The sequence below is a fragment of the Hyaena hyaena genome, unplaced genomic scaffold (genome assembly GCF_003009895.1).
Source record: "Hyaena hyaena isolate Hyena2069 unplaced genomic scaffold, ASM300989v1 scaffold_385, whole genome shotgun sequence".
In the NCBI taxonomy this organism is placed as follows: Eukaryota; Metazoa; Chordata; class Mammalia; order Carnivora; family Hyaenidae; genus Hyaena; species Hyaena hyaena.
In genome coordinates this window covers 429,867-449,484 of record NW_024081022.1, presented here as the reverse complement: position 1 = coordinate 449,484, position 19,618 = coordinate 429,867, and the positions used below count along the sequence as shown (strand labels likewise).

The following is a 19,618-nucleotide window of genomic DNA, read 5'->3' as shown; positions in this document are numbered from 1 at the left end:
AAAAAATAATAATAATCAAAACCATGTGTACTAGCATAAGAATAGACATGTTGACCAATGAAACAGATTTGAGAGTCGAGAAATAAACTCACCCATCTATAGCTAATAGGTTTTTTACAAAGGTACTAAGTCCACGAAGTGGGGAAAAGACATTCTCTTCAACAAATGGCACTAGGTAGACAGAATCATCTTTCCTGATGCAAAAGAATGAAGTTGGACCCCTACCTCACACCATATTCAAAATTTAACTCAAAATGAACTAAAATCTAAATATAAAAGTTAAAACCATAAAAAGTCTTAGAAGGTAACATAGGAATAAGCCTTCATGCCTTGTATTTAGTGATGGATTCTTTAAAAAAAAAAAAAAAGATTTTTTATTTTTAAGTAATCCCTACACCCAATGTGGGGCTCGAACTTACAACCCCAAGATCAAGAGTCACATGCTCCACCAACTGAGCCAGCCAGGTGCCCCTAGTGATGGATTCTTATATATAACACCAAAAGTGTAAACAGCAAAAGAAAAGATAAATTGAGCTTCATCAAAATTAAAAACCATTGTCCACCAGAGGATACTATCAAGAGCGTGAAAAGGAAGTGTACAGAATGGAAGAAAATGTTCCCAAATCCTATATCTGATAAGGGTTTGATATTCAGAATACATAAAGAACCCTTAAAACTCAATAATAAAAATAGAAACAACCTAGTTAGAAAATGGGCAAAGGACTCGAGTAGACATTTCTCCAAAGACAATCTACCATTGACCACGTGAGATAACACTTTACACTTATTAGTATGAATATAGTAAAAATAAACAGATTTTGGGGCGCATGGGTGGTTCAGTCGGTTAAGCATCCAGCTTCAGCTCAGGCCATGATCTCACCATCCGTAAGTTCAAGCCCCACATCAGGCTCTGTGCCAACAGCGCAGAGCCAAGAGCCTGCTTTGGGTTCTGTGTCTCCCTCTTTCTGCACCTCCCCTGCTTGCACTCTGTCTCTCTCTCTCTCTCAACAATAAAATGAAACATAAAAAATTAAAAAAAAAAAAACAGATTAAAAAAATGAAACTAACAGGGGCACCTGGGTGGCTCAGTCGGTTAAACATCCGACTCTTGGTTTCAGCTCAGGTCATGATCTCATGATTCGTGGGTTCAAGCCCTGCATTGGGATCTGTGCTGACAGTTCAGAGCCTGCTTGGGATTCTCTGTGTCTCCTTGTCTTCTCTTCTCTTCTCTTCTCTTCTCTTCTCTCTCTCTCTCTCTCAAATAAATAAATAAATTTAGAAAAAATTTTTAATGAAAATAACAAATGTTGGTGAGAATATGGAGAAATTGGGACCCCCCAGACATTGCTAGTGAGAACCTAAAATGTTCCACCTGTTCTGAGAAACAGTGGGCTGTTCCTCAAAATAGAAGACATAGAACTGGGGCGCCTGGGTGGCTTAGTCGGTTAAGCGTCCGACTTTCGCTTAGGTCATGATCTCGCGGTTCGTGGGTTCGAGCCCCGCGTCGGGCTCTGTGCTGACTGCCAGCTCGGAGCCTGGAGCCTGTTTCAGTCTGTGTCTCCCTCTGTCTCTGACCCTCCCCTGCTCACGCTGTCTCTCTCTCTCTCTCCTAGAAATAAATTAAAACAAAAAAACAGAAGACATAGAACTGCCACATGGCCCAGTAATTCTCCTCCTAGGCGTATACCCCCCGGAGCTGCGCACAGACCCACACAAACACTCGTAGGCCGGTGCTCACTGCAGTGTTATTCACAACAGCCAAAAGGTGGAAATGACCCCCGGGCCCATCCACAGACAAAAGGCGGTGTATACTTACAGTGGGGTATTCTTCAGCCTTAAAATTAAGGAAGGAAATTCTGACACATGTTACCTCATGGATGAACCTTGAGGACATCTTGCTCAGTGCCTTAGGGCAGACACAAAAAAACACCACATGATTCTTTTTTTTTTTTTTTTTAACATTTATTTAGTATTGAGAGATAGACACAGAGTATGGGCAGCGGAGGGGCAGAGAGAGAGGGAGACACAGAATCCGAAGCAGGCTCCAGGCTCTGAGCTGTCAGCACAGAGCCCAACACGGGACTCAAACCCACACACTGCTAGATCATGAGCAGATGCTTAACCGCTTAACTGACTGAGCCACCCAGGAGCCCCTGAATGTTCTTATATGAGGCCCCTAGAGGAGTCAAGTTCATAGAGGCAAAAGTTGAATGGTGGGTGCCGGGGGCTGGGGGAGGCACGACTGAGGAGCTCCTGTTTCATGGGTATAGTGTTTCAGTTTGAGAAGACTTAGAAAGTTCTAGAAATGGATGGTGGGGATGTTTGCACAGTGTGCACACACCAACTGCCACTCAACTGTACACTTAAAGTGGTTAAAATGGTACATTTTATGTTACATATATTTTACCACAATTAAAGAAAAAAAAAAACTGGGGCGCCTGGGTGGCTTAGTCTGTTGGGCGTCCGACTTTCGCTTAGGTCATGATCTCGCGGTTCGTGGGTTCGGGCCCCGCGTCGGGCTCTGTGCTGGCTGCCAGCTCAGAGCCTGGAGCCTGTTTCAGAGTCTGTGACTCCCTCTCTCTCTGACCCTCCCCTGCTCACGCTGTCTCTCTCTCTCTCTCCTGGAAATAAATAAAAACATTAAAAAATTTTAAAAAAAAAAAAGGAAAAAAAAAAAAAAAAAAAAACTAGGGGCACCTGAGTGGCTCCGTCAGGTAAGCGTCTAACTCTTGGTTTTGGATCAGGTCATGATCTCAGAGTTTGTGAGTTCCAGCCCCACATGCGGCACTATCAGTGCAGAGCCTGCTTGGGATTCTCCCTCTCTGCCCCTTCCTTGCTTGCTTTCTCTCTCTCTCTGTCTTTCGCTCTCAAAACAAATAAATAAACTTAAATAAAAAAAACCCAACTGGAAATCGTGTGGTTTACCTGGAGAACTAGAGGCAGGCCCAGAAAATGTCACTTGTCATTACACAGTAAATTACAGCCCAGGTCACAACCAGCCACATCCAGAGTCTACTCCATCTGCCTTTGAGTCTGCACATCTCACCACAGCCGCCCCTTTCGCCAGACTCACCTCTCCCTTCCCTTGTCCTCTCTGCCCAGGCCCTGGGTCACTGCTGTCCCGCTCAGTGACGGGGTGGGGGGGTGCGGATTAACGAAGGACATGGATACAGATGAGAGACCAGCACAGGAGTGGCAGGAAGCCCCAAGAGGTCCAGAGAGCGAAGGCTGCTCTCAGGAAGGAGGCAGTGCGAGGCTGGGAAGGCTGGGAGAAGGCCCTTCAGGAAGGGGCGCGGCCTCCTGGCCTCCTAGGCAACGGGCGGAGGGCGGAGGGCGGCCTGTAGGAGGGCTTCTGCCGATTCAATACCCCCCTGGCTCATCCCCTGTGGTCTGAAGGGAGTCGGGCACGGCTGCCAGCCTGCTCGCCCCCAGGGAGAGGAGAGATTGAAACTCACCCAGAAGAGAAATCGGTTCTAGGTGGGGGCCTCTCAGTTCCTAGCGCAGCGGAAGTGGGGTCCCTGGGCTTAAACGTTGCCTGGTTCGAGCCTTGGCTCCACCGTGAGCAGCTGGGTGATGGTCAGCAAGCCCCACGGCCTCACTGTCTGGGCTCCGATGCGGCAAACTGAGGACACTGGCGTATTTCAGGAGACCTCGGTGTGCAGCCTATGTAACTAGCTTGTAGAGCGGAGTGGACGGCCAAAAGTGGCAAACTAGGGGAAAGTCTTTGTAAATATTCAAGTCCACTGAAATCCAAGGAATTATTAATTCATTCTCATTGCAAACTCCAGGTTAAGGAAATGGGAGAAGAGACCAGGAGTGGAAGGAGAGAGGATTAATACGGAGAAGGCAGTGTCCCCCAGAGCTAAGCCCTCTCATTTCCTCGTCTCCAGCCTGGGACCTCCAGGAAGCCACCTTCCCTAGGGGACTCGGAAGACGTCTGGGAGAGTCGGGATCAGTGTGGCAGGGATGAGGGCCCTGGGGCCTCCCATGCCAGCCTAATCCTCACTGGGCCATGGGTGAAGGCCTCCTAAGCACACCTTCCCTGGGAAGAAAGAAGCTGCTGGGGAGGGGATGCCCCCTCCGCAGTCCGCTGAGAAGCCTCCAGGGCTCAAGGGAAGAAATGGGCAGGAAGTAGTGAGTCAGTCCTGGGTTCAGACTCTACTTTAAATCCTTACTGGTTGTGTGAATGGGGTTAATTACCTAGCCTTTTTTTTTTTTATGTTTATTTATTTTGACAGGGAGAGAGCTCCTGAGCAGGGGAAAGGCAGAGAAACAGGGAGAGAGAGAATCCCAAGCAGTCTCTGTGCTGCCAGCACAGAGCCCAGCACAGAGCTTAAATTCATGAACCGTGAGATCATGACCTGAGCCGAAATCAGAAGTGGAACCCTCAGGGCACCTGGGTGGCTCAGTCGGTTAAGCGTCCTACTTCTGCTCAGGTCATGATCTCACGGTTTGTGGGTTCAAGTCCCGCGTCAGGCTCTGTGCTGACAGCTCAGAACCTGGAGCTGTTTCAGATTCTGTATCTCCCTCTCTCTCTGGCCCTTCCCTGCTCACACTGTCTCTCTCTCTCTCTCTCTCAGAAATAAATAAAAAACATTAAAATTAAAAAAAAAAGTGGAACCCTCAACCGACTGAGTCACCCAGGTGCCCCATTGATTTGTTTATTTACTTAATTTTTTTTTTTTACAAGAGAACAAATCTACACCTTTATTTATTTACTTTTCAGTTAGTTTAAATCCTTGAGGGGTACAGCATCACACGGATTCTGTGGCCAATGGCTTTAGCAGAAAGGTTGCTTCGGAATTTTGCACGAACCATGCCACTGTTTCCATGAGCACGAGTTACTTTTCCCCAGATTACTCTGGTTTTATTCGGTCTGCCACCAGGAGTCACTGTGTTGTTCTTTGCTTTGTACACATAAGCACATCTCTTGCATCTCTTGCCTAGATAGAACTCAGTTTCATCTCGGGCATAAACACCTTCAATTTTAAGAAGAGCTGTGTGCTCCCTCTGGTTCCTGAGACCCCGTTTATAGCCAGCAAAAATGGCTTTGGACTTCCAGACATATTTGTCGTTTCAGGAGTCCTGTTCCCAGCAGGCCTCCACGGGTTCAAAGATGGCGGAAAGAGCTATTTACTTAATTAAGCTCTGTGCCCAATGTGGGGCTTGAATTCACAACCTGAGACCAAGAGTCACATGCTCTAGGGACTGAGGCAGCCAGGCCCCCGTTGGTAAGTATCTTACAAGTAACTGAACAAGGAGATCAGAAGCGCATCTAATGCTGACAGAAAGGAGGTGAATCTGGGGTGGCTGGACAGGGAGTTTGTGGAACAGAAGATGAGGAAGGGCGCACAGGTGCAGCGAACAGTGTGTGCAAAGTCATGGTACTGAGAGACAGCAAGTCATGTTTGGGGAGTGGGGGGGGAGGGGCGAAGACTGCAGAAGGGAGGGGTGTGGCTAGAGAAGTGAGCTGGGTCTCTGCCTGCCCAGACCAGCCGCAGTGTCCTGGTCAGAGCAGCCTAATCAGATCTGATATGTAGACAGACAACTTTGGCCCCCGCGGAAGGGCCCCTGGCGGGGTGGGGCTCTCCCAGCAATGGCAGTGACCGCAGAGACGGAGACGGCTGGGAGGGTGGGTTTGAAAAGTGTTTGGAACGTACAGGTTTTGTGGACTGAGCTTAGCTGCGGATGGTGCGAGGCTCCCACAGACACGGTGGAGCCGGGCAGGTGGGGGTGCGGGGCGGGGGGTGCGGGGAAGGAAGGGAAAAGGTAAGGAAGGGAAAAGAGGCTGACTTGGCCAAGGCAGAAGGTTCTGGAGGAAGTTGCCCTGCAGGGTGAGCCGGGGCTGCTGGACCTGAGGGTCCGAAGCCCGGGGGAGAGGCTGCGCAGGCTGGACCAGCTGAGTCACCCTGGGAGCTGGGCCCCTCGCCACACAGTCACTCACTGAGTGCCTACTAGGCACTAGGAATAGACCAGGGCGCCCCAGGGACAAACCCCCATTCTCCTGGAACGGACTTTCTCCGTGTGAGTGGGGAGTGGAGGAACACGTCTCACAAGTCAGCTGTGCCAAAGCTGAGCAGAGGAGAGGGCAGCAGAGCGCAGGGGAGCCCGGGGTGGTGACCAGGTCAGGGAAGGCCTCACGGGCCAGCAGTAAGCGGTGCCTGGAAGGAAACAGGCAAGGGGGGGGGGGGCCGCAGGGGGAGGGTGTGCTCCACAAACTGGGAGGGAGCACCGAGCAGCCCCTTGCCTCAGGCAAAGGCCGTTCATCTGCCTCCAGAGGGAGGGAGAGGTGGAGGCCAGTGTGCCTGCCTTAAAGCCAAGGAGGCGGGCAGCGGGGGTGGGGGGTGACGGGGAAGGAGGGCGGCCTCATAAGGCTGCACTCTGTCAGGTGGGGATGTTGGGGGGCATCAAGCAGCCCGCTGTGCTTGCACCTTCCGCCCCTGCCCCTCCTCTCCAGACCCCTGCCCCTCTTCTCACCAAGCGAACACCAGAGCCGGCGAAGTGAGCCAGGCCCTCACAGAAGGCTCCAGACCCGTGTGCCCGCGTCCACCCACAGCCAACAGGTGGAGATGACCCCATGGCCCTTTCACATGCGGGGGGAACAGTGTGCGCCACACATTCCTCGGAATATCATTCAGCCTTAAAAAGGAAGGGAACTTGATACATGTTGCAATGTGGGAGAGCCAGCCCCTGACACGCTGAGTGAGAGAAGCCACTGACCGCAAGTGTGTGACCCCACTTATACGGGGTCCCCAGAGTCCCTAGAGTAGACAAGCCCCGCGAGACACAAAGGACAACACAGGGCCCCGGGGGTGGGGGGCAGGCGGTGGGCGCCGGAGTTAGTGTTCAGTGAGGACAGAGTTTCTGTTTGACTTGGTGAGAACAATTTTGGAAATAGTGCCCAAGACTGTGAATGTGCTCAACGTGGCTGAACGGTACACCTAACAATGGCTAAATGGTAAACTTTAAAAAAGATTTTATTTTTAAGTCATGTCTATACCCAACATGGGGCTGGGACTTACAGCCCAGGATCAAGGGTCGCTCGCTCCAGTCGCTGAGCCAGCCAGGCGCCCTGGTAAGTTATATCCTATGTACATTTTACACAGTTTTTCAGAAAACTGAGAGAGACCTGGGCCAGGAGTGGCCTCTGCCTCCAGCTGCTCTCTGGGTAGGGGTTCCAAGCAGGGGCTTCAGGGAGTCCATCACAAACACCCTGGGCAGAACTGAGGGCTCGCTCCACATGCAGAGTCCAAGCTCTAGGGTCAGCATGGGGGGGGGAACAGAATGGAGGGTAGGGTTCCCTGCTGCCTCTTGCATAAGAAAGCAACGGATTGTGGTGCTTGGCTAGCTCAGTCCGCTCAGTCCGCAGAGCGAGCAGCCAACCCTTGATCTCAGGGTCGTGAGCTCTAGCCTCACATTGGGCACAGAAGGATGAAAAAATAATAATAACATAAAATGTTCTTATATTTAAAGGGGGGGGTGCCTGGGTGGCTCAGTCGTTTGGGCATCTGGCTTCAGCTCAGGTCGTGATCTTGCTGCTCATGGGTTCGAGCCCCGCGTCGGGCTCGGTGCTGGCAGCTCAGAGCCTGGAGCTGCTTCGGATTCTGTGTCTCCCTCTCTCTCTGACCCTCCCCTGCTCATGCTCTGTCTCTCGGAAATAAACGTTAAAAAATTAATTAATAAATGGGGGTATATATTGTTTGTGCCTGCATAGTCCGTTTCTGAGAGAAGACACAGACACTGGGGGAAACTGGTAGAACCCCCGGAGTGGGGGGGGGGGGGGGGCTGAGAGGCGGGGACGCGGCCGGGTCGGAAGGAAGAAACGCTTCACCGATACGCTAGACCCTGAGTTTTGTATATTGTGCAAGTGTCTATGCAAATAAAAGTAAATATATTTGAACACATTCAAATTCTGGAACTTTTGGAAATACAGACGCAGGGCCCGGCCCCCATATTCTGATTCCGGAGGCAGAGGCCAGACGCGCGTGCCCCGCGGCGGAAATGCGGCCCCAGGTCCCCCCCTCCCCCTCCCCTCCCCCTCCCCTCCCCCGCCCCCACCCCCACCCCCACCCCCCGGAGAAAACCGACTCCGAGCCTGTCCTGCAGGCTGGGGCGGACCCCGACGCCTCAAGGGCCCCGGGGCGGCTCTCGGGCGCCCCCGCTGGCCGGCCGAGGTTGTGCTGTCGAGTGAGGCGGCCTCAAACTGCGGGACACGTGGGGGGCCTTGTGTGCGTGTGAGAGGGCGTGTGTCGTGCGGGGGGTGGGAGCGCGTGCTCGGAGCAGGGTGTGTGCGTGTGTGTGTGTGTGCGTGTGTGTGTGTGTGCGCGCGCGCGCACGTGTACCGGTGCTGGGCAGTCTCTGCCCTTGACCTCTTGCAGCAACCCCTGTGGCCTCCAGGGTGCAACCTCCTGACGTCCGCCCTCACGCACAACCTGCCGCCGCTCCTGTCCCCGCTGTGCCCTGAGCACAGCACGGTCGCCGCCCCGCACACTTTATAAAACCTAACTGCCAGCCTTCTTGTGTCTCCGCAGTCCTGCCCGGGGCCTGACCTTCAGAATCCGGCGGCCGTGCCCGGAGGACACAGCTCTGCGGTGTGTCCAGGTGTGCAGGGCTCGCAGCTGACAAGCCAGACCCCCGTTCTGCTGGGATGTGCAGGCCTGCGGGCCTGGTTTTGTCATCCCCAGGCCTCCCGGCCCGGGGCGAGGTACAGACTACATCTCACGCGCCCCCAGGGGAACCAAAGGCTTTCAGGTCAAAGCTCCCGTCCCTCGATCGAACAGGCAACAACCCAGCCCCTGTTAGCTGTTTGGGGCTTGGATCTCCCGGATTCTGCTCCTCCCAAGTGGCCTTCGGGTCTGTCTGAAATTGCCAGGCCAACCTTAAATATCCCATGTCCCTCCCCAACCCTCAAGCACAAGTCCTGATTCCCCAGTCCCTAAAGTCTGTTACTTTCGTTCCCTCTGGTTACAACTTTCAACCATCTTTATTTATTCTGTCTTCTAGAAACAGCGTCTCGGATCCGTGCTCACTGCCCTTGCTAAGTGCCTCCTGCTCCCTAACCCCTTTCTTTGCCAGCTAGAGTCTGACAGACGGGATGAGCTCAGCGGCCACAGTTCAGCCCCTGCGGCCACTCTCAGAGTCCAAATCCCAGCTCCGCCTCTGGGAGATCTTTAGCCCCTGATGCAGTGTAGCAGGTAGGGTTCCACAGAGAACCCAGGGTTCTCTCCAATCAGATAAATTGATCAACGTCTCAGAGCAGCGTTGTATCCATAGGTGTGCACAGGGCGCTGCTGAACCACAAGGCACAGCGCATTACCCCAGATCTAGAAACAGTGGGCTTAGTGCCACCTCCAGGGGACGGGGAGACAAGGGCCCCCAGGGTCTGGAGAGGAGCCCCTGGTGCCAGCTGTGGCCTACAGCAGCCTGGCAGGGAGAAGGGCAGGAAAACGCCCAGCCTTCCTCTCCTCTGTCTCCTCTCCCTTTTGGTGGCCGAGCCCAGCCAAGGCCAAGGCCTTCAGCCTCCGGGCCCCGACAGAGTGGGCAAGGGTTGAGGAAGGATCTGGACCCTGCCCACCCATGAGCTTCAGCTCCCCCTCCGTCAATCGGGCTGTGGAGCCTACCTGTCTTCTAGGCTGTCATGGTGATAAAGGAGAAGACGCACGTGAGGTGTTGACCACTGGTCCAGGGTGGCTCAGTGGGCTGAGTGTTCGACTTTGACTCAGGTCATGATCCCACAGTTCATAAGTTCGAGCCCCGCATCGAACTTTGGATCCTCCGTCGGCCCCCCCGCCCCTCCCCCACTCGCGCTGTCTTGCAAAGAATAAATAAATAAAACTAAAAAGAAAACCTTGAATGTTTCTCCCACACACCTGTTCCTGGTCCCAGTAAATGGGGCTGCGATCTAGTCGACTGCTCAAGCCAGATCTACAGTGCCAGCCTTCGGGGGATGGAAGCCTCCGGCTCCCTCTCTCCACGTCCTCCCCTGCGCCCCTCATCCTGTACAAACTCCCTTGGGCCAAAAAGTGAGGGGCTTGCAAATGAGGATGCCAACCGTTGTGTGATCTCAAACTCTATTCGGGTAAAAGGTCAGGCATTGAGCAACCGGCTGCAGCCAGCCCCGGAGACACCAATCTTTAGTGAACATTGTGATTAGAACCGTCAGACAAGTTCTTCAAGCAACTGTTGAGCAACCTTCACCTCTGACTGCAAAATTCTCGCTTCTGTACACCGGCCTCCCCCCTGCGCTGTGGCTCAATGGTGCGCTCTTCCGAGGACTCTGGGGACTCACGCGCTCGGGAGGGGCCGCCAGCCGGACTAAAAATAAACCTGGATAACCAACTCCTTGTGTGTTTTGTGGGCTTTGTCCTCAGTGATTCTCCTTTGGAAAAGGGGGTCTAACAGTCCCACCCCGTGTGCTGCTCTCCGGACACCTCACATCCGTCTCCCTCTAGGTCTCCACGTGTCCTGCTGCTGCCAGTCCTTCGCCTCCCGCCCACTTGCGCCTAAATCCTGCTCACCTCCACCCGCCAGCGACAGGGACCTAGAGCGTCCACTGGGCCACGTCACTCCGCCGGTGCCCTCCAAGTCCCTGCTTATGGCTCTAGTCTCACGGGGACCATGCCCCTCCGCCGGGCACACAGCCTCCTGACCCTGCACATACGTGCCTCTGCCCCGGGCATGCGGCCTCAGTGCCCCTCTCTGTCTAGCACTAGGCCTCTCCCTTCCTCAGAGTCTTGACACGTATTATTTCCAACCCCACAAAAAACTCCTTGCCTCAAACTGTCCCAACTAGTTCCTTCTCTTCCTTGACATCTCAGCTGAAATATGATCACACTTCAAAGAGGTCTTGCCAGGGGCGCCTGGGGGGCTCAGTCGGTTGAGCGTCCGACTTTGGCTCAGGTCATGATCTCACGGTTTGTGGGTTCGAGCCCCGCGTCGGGCTCTGTGCTGCCTGCTTCAGATTCTGTGTCTCCCTCTCTCTCTGACCCTTCCCTGCTCACACCGTCTCTTTCTCAGAAATAAATAAAACATTAAACAAAAAAAAAATTAAAAAAAAAACCCAAAGAGGTCATACCAAGCCACCTCACCTAAAATACATTTCTCGGGGCACCTGGGTGGCTCAGTCGGTTGGGCGTCAGACTCTTGGTATCGACTCAGGCCGTGATCTCACTGTCACGAGATCTAGCCCCACGTGGGGCTCCTAGCTGAGCATGGGGCCTTCTTGGGATTCTCTCTCACTGTTCCTCCCCCTTCTCAAAATACATAAATAAGCTTAAACTTTTTAAATGTTTATTTATTTTTGAGGAAGAGAGAGAGAGATAGAGCATGAGCAGGGAAGGGGCAGAAGGAGAGGGAGACACAGAATTCCAAGCAGGCTCTAGGCTCGGAGCTGTCAGCACAGACACAGGGCTCCAACTCACAAGCCGTGAGATCATGACCTGAGCTGAAGTTGGATGCGTGTCCGGCTGAGCCCCCAGGCGCCCTAAGCAAACTTTTAAATGAAATACATTTCTCTCTTTCCTTCCTCCTGACTTTGCTGCTCTCACACCCTGATCACTTCCTCAACAGCACTTACAAACTTTGTGGTTCCATATTCACTTCTTGGGTGCTTGTTTATAGGCTGTCTCCCCGTGCTGCACATTCCATACGAGACAAAGGCCCTGTCTGTTCTGCTCCCCCTTGTATCTCAGGACCTGGCATGGAGTAGGTGCCCCGTAAATGTTGGTCAATGAGCAAACGGTGGCCAGTGTTCCGGTGACAGCGATGCTCTCAGAGCCCATCTAGGGAACGCCCCCACACCATCGAAGTTCTCCCCAAGCCCTTCCTTCAGGCTGTGGTCCACGCCACAAATCCTCTTCTTCCTGGATTCATCTAGGGTCCCTTCAATAAAGTACAAAGGAAACGGGGCCATATCACCAAAAGCTCTATTCAGGTTGATGACAGCACGAGTGAAAACTTATCGGGAAGAGTAGACGGGGGGCGGGGATGCCAGGAGCCAGGGCAGAGAGCAGGCAAGCCGGGGGAGGGCCTGTGTGTGGGGCCAGGGGCAGCCAGCAGGGCGTGTGCCCCTTCCCTTCCCTGGCCCCCTTAGATAAGACCAGCAGTTCTGTCCCGCCCCCGCCCCACACTCAGTGTCTCCCTCTGTGGCATGTCCAGGCAGGAGAATGCAGCACCCCAGGAGGTCTGGTCAAGGATCTCTAATTCCCAAAGGGACTTGATAAAGGCCATCCTGACTGGGGCTCCGGGAGGTAAGGAGAGGCAACAGAAGCCACTGCGTAGGAGGAAACGAGGGTGGAAATCAGGAGTGGAGGTAGAGACACAAATGATGGACACCTGCTGCTGGCCAGCGGAGAGGGCCTTGGCATTGGGGGGGGGGGCGTCTGTGATCATTGGAGTCTCCCCGGTGTTGAGTTTTGGGCCCTGGCTCTGAGCTTCTTTCCCAGCCCCTGGAGGCAGGGCAGACAGGAGCCGGCAGCACGGGGACCACGAGCCACTGGCTCCTGTGCTGCCTGGACTCCGGCCCCTGCTGGTGACACTTTAACCAGTGCGCAGAACTGCTCCCAGCCCAGCCGGGCCTGAGCCTCAGACGGTGTGGAGCAGGCAGGCGCTCGCCGGCATGGAGGCTGCGGCTGGAAGTGGGGCTCCTCTGGGCTGGGCTGGGTTAAGCTCAGGGGCCCTAGGACCGGAGCAGCGTTGGAGGGGCTGGGGAAACCCAGAAGAGGGGCTGGGGAAACCCAGAGGAGGGGGTTGGGAAACCCAGAGGAGGGGGTTGGGAAGCCTGCCAAATTGGAAGGAAGAAAACAGGAACGTTAGGAAAGGGGACTGGGTGATTCTGGACAATGAGCAGCCAGTGTGGGCCAGATATCGCGAAGGGCCGAGGCTGAGGGACGTCAGCAGCTGCAGGGCGGGAGGTCAGGGTTGTGCGGGCAGGCCGGAGCGGGTCAGCCTGTCTCTGTTACCTAGAAGTTCTATGATCTTGGGCAATTTATTGAACCGTTTCTTCCTCTGGAAGATGGAGATACTTATAGAGCACTTAACAGCGTCTGTTCCACAGGGTCCTTGGCACTGGGTAGGATAATGCCACGTTTAGTGCCCAGCCCCTGGGAAGGACCCCAGGAAACCTGGGGAACTCAGGGAGGGGGCGGAGGGCTGGGGTGACGGGTGGCGAGGTGAGGCAGGGGCCCACACAGCCCTCCTCTGCTTCAGGGCCAGCAGGGTACCTACGGCGGGCCAGTGGGGTCCAGCTGGCCCATGAGCTGGGCACCGCCTTCTTCGAGCGGCAGCAGCTGTCAGCCGCCATGGCGGACACTTTCCTGGAGCACCTGTGCCTGCTGGACATTGACTCGGAGCCCGTGGCCGCGCGCAGTACCAGCATCATCGCCACCATCGGTACGCAGTCCCCGACCCCAGCCTCCTGAGCCACTCGTGTGCTTCTCAAGGTGCTTCCGCACCTCTGTCCACCCGTGTCTGACAAGGTCATTCATTCAGCAGACACTTGTTGAGCACTTGGTTGAGCCAAGGTGTCGGGCCCTGGGGTTGGATCAGTGAAGGAGACAAAGATCCTGACCTTGGGGAGCTGACACCTGGCTGGTGAGACAATAAATACCCACCGTAGGGGTGCTCAGATGGTGCACACAGTCAGTTAGGTGTCCAACTCTTGATCTCGGCTCAGGTCACCATCTCACAGTTTGTGGGTTCGAGCCCCACATCGGGCTCTGCACTGATGTTGCAGAGCCTGCTTGGGATTCTGTCTCTCCTTCTCTCTGACCCTTTCCTGCCTGTTCCCTCTTTCTCTCTCTCTCAAAATAATAAAAATAAGTAAATAGTAAGGATAATAACTTAAAAAGAAGTAAGTTATTCAGCATGTGCAAAAGTGATAAGAACAATGGAAAAAATAAAAACGGAGCAGAGGAAGGAACCCAAGGGTGGGGACGGGGCGCGGGGGCAGGGTGCAGTCCCACGTGGGGAGAAGACCAGATCTGCCCAGAGCCGGAAGGGGATGTGAGGAGGGCGGTGTGCAAGGCGGGTGGGGGGCGAGTTCTAGAAAGGAGGCAGCCAGCACACAGGCCCTGAGTCGCGGAGGCTGGAACGGTTAGACGCCGTCAAGGGGAGAGCAGCCGACGAAGACCTTGTGGAGAGAAGGTCACGCAGGGCCTGATAGCCACTGTCAGGGTCTGTCAAGCCCCCCTCCCCCCCAGCGTCCGGCAGGAGACTGGGGTGGTGGTGGAGGGTGTGTCTGGCCCAGACCAGGTGGGGGCGGTGGAGGAGGTCACAGGAGATGGGACTCTGAGTGCATTTGGAAGACAGAGTAGGCAGGATTCTCAGATGGGTGGGACACGGTGGGGGAGGGGGTTGAGGGCGAAGGAGGAATCAGAGAGAAGTCCGAGGTGTTTGGTGTGAGAAACTAGAAGGACGCATTTTCACCTGAGCAGGAAAGACCTCGGGGGAGAGGCTTGGGCGGGGGTGGGGGCGGGGAATCAGGGCTCGCTTCGGACAGGGGGTTTGAGGGCCAGGAGGCAGTGAGACACACAGCTCTGGGCCTGGGGCAGGGGTCGGAGCTGCAGATATAAATGTGGGCGATGCCAGCATCTAGTTGGCATTTGGAGCCGTGAGACTACTTGAGACCACCAAGGGAGCCAAGAAAATGACGCGTCTGATGTTTGGGCGACGATGTGGGGGGCAAGCGAGGCAGAGAAGGAGCGGCAGGGGTAGCCGTGAGCCCGGAGGGGCGTGGCCTGGAGGCCACGTGAGGAAGGGGCGTCAAGGACGCGGGTCAGGTGGCACCGACGGGCCAGTGGGGGCCAGGACCGAGAACTGACCGTTAGCAAGGACACCGAGGTTCCTGGTGACCCCGGCGGGAGGCCAGCGCCGACTGGAGCCCAAGCGAGGAAGGACGCGGGGGGGGGGGGGGGGGGGGGGGGGGGGGGGGGGGAGGGACCGGAGGCCGCGACCGAACTCCGGCCACGGGTTTTCTGCAAAGGAGAGCAGGGAAACAGGAGGGCACCTGGGGCTCAGAGAACGTCTTTCACGACGAAAGAAAGAACTCAGGTCTCCATGCTGCTGGGAACGATCCCATAGCGAGGGGAGCGCGGCGACTCGGGGCTGCAGAGGTCGGCAGAGCGGCGGTGGGGCCGGTGTGAGGCCGCTCAGTCCAAAGGCCCAGACGGACCCCACATGCCCTCACCCGGCACCCGTGTCCTGCCGTGCCCCCTCCTGCGCCGGGGGACCCCTGCTCTGCAGCGCTGGCGTCGCTGCCGGGCAGAGGACGCCCCCCCGCCCCCCGGCAGGCAGGTGTCGGCTGGAGAGGAAACAGTTGCAGACGTGAGAGCAGAGGTTGCTCAGGGAACAAAGGTCGGGTCCCGGACGCCTGTGGCGCGGTGATGGGTTTGCCCCCCCCCCATCCCCGGGTTTGGGAAGAAGGTCGCCTGAGCAGACCCCCGCTCCCAGGGCCGGCCTCGCAGTCGGTGGAGCGCCTCAAGGAGATGATCAAGGCCGGCATGAACATCGCGCGCCTCAACTTCTCGCACGGCTCGCACGAGGTTTGGGGCGGCGCCGGGGGGGGGGGGCGGGCGGGGCGGAGGCCTGCGGCGAGGGGGTCCCTGGCCACCCGCCCCTGAACCGCCTGCTCGCTGGCCCGCAGTACCACGCTCAGTCCATCGCCAACATCCGGAAGGCGGTGGAGAGCTTTGCAGCGTCTCCGTTCAGCTACCGCCCCGTGGCCATCGCTCTGGACACCAAGGGACCGGAGATACGCACGGGTGTCCCGCAGGGGGTGAGAGGGGCGGGGCTCGGGGCGGGGCCGGGGCCGCGGGGGCGGGGCGGGGCTCAAGGCCCCTCTGGCCCCGCCCCTAGGGCCCAGAGTCCCAAGTGGAGCTGGTGAAGGGCTCCCGGGTGCTGGTGACCGTGGACCCGGCGTTCCGGACGCGGGGGGACGCGAACACCGTGTGGGTCGACTACCCCAATATCGTCAAGGTCGTGTCGGTGGGAAGCCGCATCTACATAGACGACGGGCTCATCTGCCTCCAGGTCCAGAAAATCGGTGCGGATGGGCCTCCGCCCCAGCCGCAGGGACGCGGGGTGCACTCCCTCCCTCTGGGCCCCCTGCCTCGTCGCCCCGCCGCCCCCGCCCCCGGCCAGCGCCCTCCCCCACCCGCCCCCGGAGTCCCCTTCAGGCCCCTGAGCTCAACCCGGACTGGGGCTGGACTGCCGGGTTACTGGTCTCTCCCACGGACGCCCACGGGTGCGTGTTCCGTGCACAGCGCAGGCCCCAAGGTGGACAGACAACAGGACACAGGTTCCTGATTTCCTGGGGGCCCCCGGCCCTGGCTATGCCCCCGGCTCCCCCCAGACCGACACTGCCTCTTTCCACGCCTGCAGGCCCCGAGGGGCTGGAGACGCGCGTGGAGAGCGGCGGCACCCTCGGCAGCCGCAAGGGCGTGAACCTGCCGGGCGCCCAGGTGGACTTGCCGGGGCTGTCAGAGCAGGACGCCCGGGACCTGCGCTTCGGGGTGGAGCACGAGGTGGACATCGTCTTTGCCTCCTTCGTGCGCAAAGCCAGCGATGTGGCTGCCATCCGGGAGGTTCTGGGGCAGGAAGGACGGAACATCAAGGTCATTAGCAAGATTGAGAACCACGAAGGCGTGAAGAGGTGAGTCTTGGACAGGCTCCGGCCATTCTCCAAGCCCTTCTTCCTCTCCAGCCTGCCTCTCCCTGGCGTCTCCTGGCTCCTCCTCAGCCCTGACCCCCAGCCCCCCACAACCGCCCAGGTTTGATGAAATCCTGGAGGTGAGCGACGGCATCATGGTGGCGCGAGGCGACCTGGGCATCGAGATCCCAGCTGAGAAGGTTTTCCTGGCTCAGAAGATGATGATCGGGCGCTGCAACCTGGCGGGCAAGCCCGTTGTGTGTGCCACACAGGTCTGGAGTGAGCCCTGGGGGCCGCGGGCGTTCTCTGGGGTGGGGAGACACCTTAGGTCTCTAGCACATTCTGCTGTCCAGTGTTTGATCCTCAAGCCACCGAGATGGGAAGAGATACTGTGAGCCGGGGTTTCCAGACGCGGAAACGGGGCAGCCAGAGTCACACGGTTTGTGACTGTGGCCCTGGCTCTCAGGGCACTCTGAGAGTGGCAGAGAAGTAGCTGGGGCGGGGCCCCAGGCAGCGTGTGACTGCCACAGCTCTGACGCCCAGATGTCCCCCAGATGCTGGAGAGCATGATCACCAAGCCCCGACCGACCCGGGCAGAGACGAGCGACGTAGCGAACGCTGTGCTGGACGGGGCGGACTGCATCATGCTGTCGGGGGAGACGGCCAAGGGCCAGTTTCCCGTGGAGGCAGTGAAGATGCAGCACGCGGTAGGGGCGCCCAGCCCAGGCATGAGCCGGAAGCCCCCGCCCCTTCCGGGCTCCTGCGCCCCCTGCGCGCCTGACCGCCTGGTGCTTGCAGATCGCCCGGGAAGCGGAGGCTGCCATCTACCACCGGCAGCTGTTTGAGGAGCTCCGCCGGGTGGCGCCACTGAGCCGAGATCCCACTGAGGTCACCGCCATCGGCGCGGTGGAGGCCTCCTTCAAGTGCTGTGCTGCTGCCATTGTCGTGCTGACCAAGTCTGGCCGGTAAGGAGGACGCATGCAGCACCAAGAGAGGACTTTGGGTCAGGGGCACACCGGGACGGCCCCACGCCCGGGTTTGGTCTTGTCGTCAGAGACCAAGGGTATCTATCATTCTGGGGCCTGAGGAGAGGGAGGTCCAGGACAGGCAGCCCGGGCAGGCCTCGGCCGCGAGCGGGAACTGTCCAGTGAGCCCGGGGCGCTGGGAGGGCTGCGTGACATCGCTGGGCACATTGGCTCCAGGCCATCCCGACCCCTGGGCAAGCCCTCTGCGTTCAGCCCACAAAGCCTTACAATGCTGGGATGTCCCAGAAGGGCCCAGAAGGTCTTAGTTCAAGTCTTTGCTCTCACACATGAGCTCTGAGAACTTGGCTGAGTCACCCGGGCGCTATAGGCCACTTTTTCTCCTGGAGTCGTGAGGATTAACAAGAGACATTTGTGAGTTAAGTACTTCAGGGTTTTGTGTTTCTCAAGAAGTTTCTTATTATGTGCCTTGATACATCCTTCATTATCTCTTAGCTTCCTTATGTGGTAAGAAGGACAGGCATTCTAATGCCCATTTTACAGGTGAGAAAAACAAGGCCCAGAGAAATACGATGACTTACCCAGAGCCACACAGCTTGTCTCCTGGCTCACTTCTCTTCCCCTTTTCTGAGAGCTTCTCTACCTCCTTCAGCTCCGCACACCTGCTGTCTCGGTACCGCCCTCGGGCAATGGTCATCGCTGTCACCCGCTCTGCCCAGGCTGCCCGGCAGGCCCACCTGTTCCGAGGGGTCTTCCCTGTGCTCTACGGTGAACCTCCGGAGGCCATCTGGGCAGACGACGTGGATCACCGGGTCCAGTTTGGCATTGAAAGTGGTGAGCCACCTCGATTTCCTCCCCACCCAGCCATCATCAGTCCCCAGACCCCACTTTCCACACCCACTCAAAGGGCCTTGCCTCTCTCCTCTGGTCCCAGGTTTTCCCTGAGAAGGTCACTAAGACACAGGGGTATTTTGGCCTCGAGGGGCGGGGGGATAGACGGAGGAGGGCGGTGGGAGAGAGGTCGGCCCGGCTGCTGCTGCACCTGTTGCTAGAGCCGGATGGGACTTAGGGAGTAGGAGGCTGGGGCGCCTGGGGGCTCAGTCGGTTAAGCGTCCGACTTTGGCTCAGGTCATGATCTCATGGTCCGTGGGTTCGAGCCCCGCATCAGGCTCTGCTGACAGCTCAGAGCCTGGAGCTGCTTCAGATTCTATGTCCGCCCCCCCTCTCTGCCCCTCCTCAGTTCATGCTCTGTCTCTCTCTGTCTCAAAAATAAATAAACGTTTAAAAAAAAGGAAAAAAAAGAGGGGAGAGTGCCAGGTGGCCCCATCACCCCAGCTGTGTAGCTGTGATCATACCCCGTCTCTTCCTACGGCACAGCTGGCAGGCCCACGCCGCCCCGTGGACACACCGGCGGCGGCCACACTCCCTGTGGTGCCACCTGTGGGACACCGTGCCTGGGGGAGAGGGAGGCTGGTGACCGGTTCCCACTGCGGGGCCGGCCAGCGTCCCTCAGCGGCTGATGGCCATCTTTGTTCACCCCTGCTAGGAAAGCTCCATGGCTTCCTCCACGTTGGGGACCTGGTGATCGTGGTGACAGGCTGGCGACCTGGCTCTGGCTATACCAACATCATGCGAGTGCTGAGCGTATCCTGAGATGCCACGTCCCGCTGACACAGCCCGACGTGGACCCCCACACCCTCTGCCCCACGCCCATGGCCGTCTTCTCTTCTCTCGGTGCTGCCCACCTGGGCCACATCTGCCATCCAGCCCCATCCCAGGGCGCTCCTTCCTGTCTCCATTTCACGCAGGCCCCTTAAGTCTGTGTCCAATTAAGCACCAGCCATCTGGAAGCATCAGTCCTACATTCCCTGTACCCAATGCTCTCAGCCTAAGATGCTCTGAGCCTTTAATCCCAGTTTAACTGGTTAATTCTATTCCTCTGAGCTTCCTGTGCCTGGGGGGGGGGCGGGGGGGGGAACAGAGCCGTCAT

The 19,618-nt window shown here is 57.0% G+C and overlaps 1 protein-coding gene and 1 long non-coding RNA gene across 3 annotated transcripts; both read left to right on the top strand.

Moving 5' to 3' along the window:
• Nucleotides 1-6,364: 6,364 nt before the first annotated feature.
• Nucleotides 6,365-9,756, top strand: LOC120244642. Of its 2 annotated transcripts, XR_005531597.1 has the most exons (4): nucleotides 6,365-7,075; nucleotides 7,934-8,013; nucleotides 8,532-8,704; nucleotides 9,004-9,756. It is a non-coding gene; the product is annotated as an uncharacterized LOC120244642 (long non-coding RNA). The 2 variants fall into 2 exon arrangements; XR_005531596.1 differs by having other exon boundaries at nucleotides 8,532-9,756.
• Nucleotides 9,757-12,148: 2,392 nt separating this feature from the next.
• On the top strand, nucleotides 12,149-19,580 carry PKLR (pyruvate kinase L/R). Its single transcript, XM_039251292.1, has 11 exons — nucleotides 12,149-12,248; nucleotides 13,207-13,389; nucleotides 15,448-15,539; nucleotides 15,641-15,772; nucleotides 15,853-16,039; nucleotides 16,378-16,648; nucleotides 16,767-16,917; nucleotides 17,200-17,352; nucleotides 17,444-17,610; nucleotides 18,281-18,462; nucleotides 19,175-19,580. The coding sequence occupies exons 1-11, from the start codon at nucleotides 12,149-12,151 to the stop codon at nucleotides 19,279-19,281; spliced, it is 1,725 nt and encodes a 574-aa protein (XP_039107223.1). The 3' UTR covers nucleotides 19,282-19,580.
• The last annotated feature ends 38 nt before the right edge of the window (nucleotides 19,581-19,618 follow it).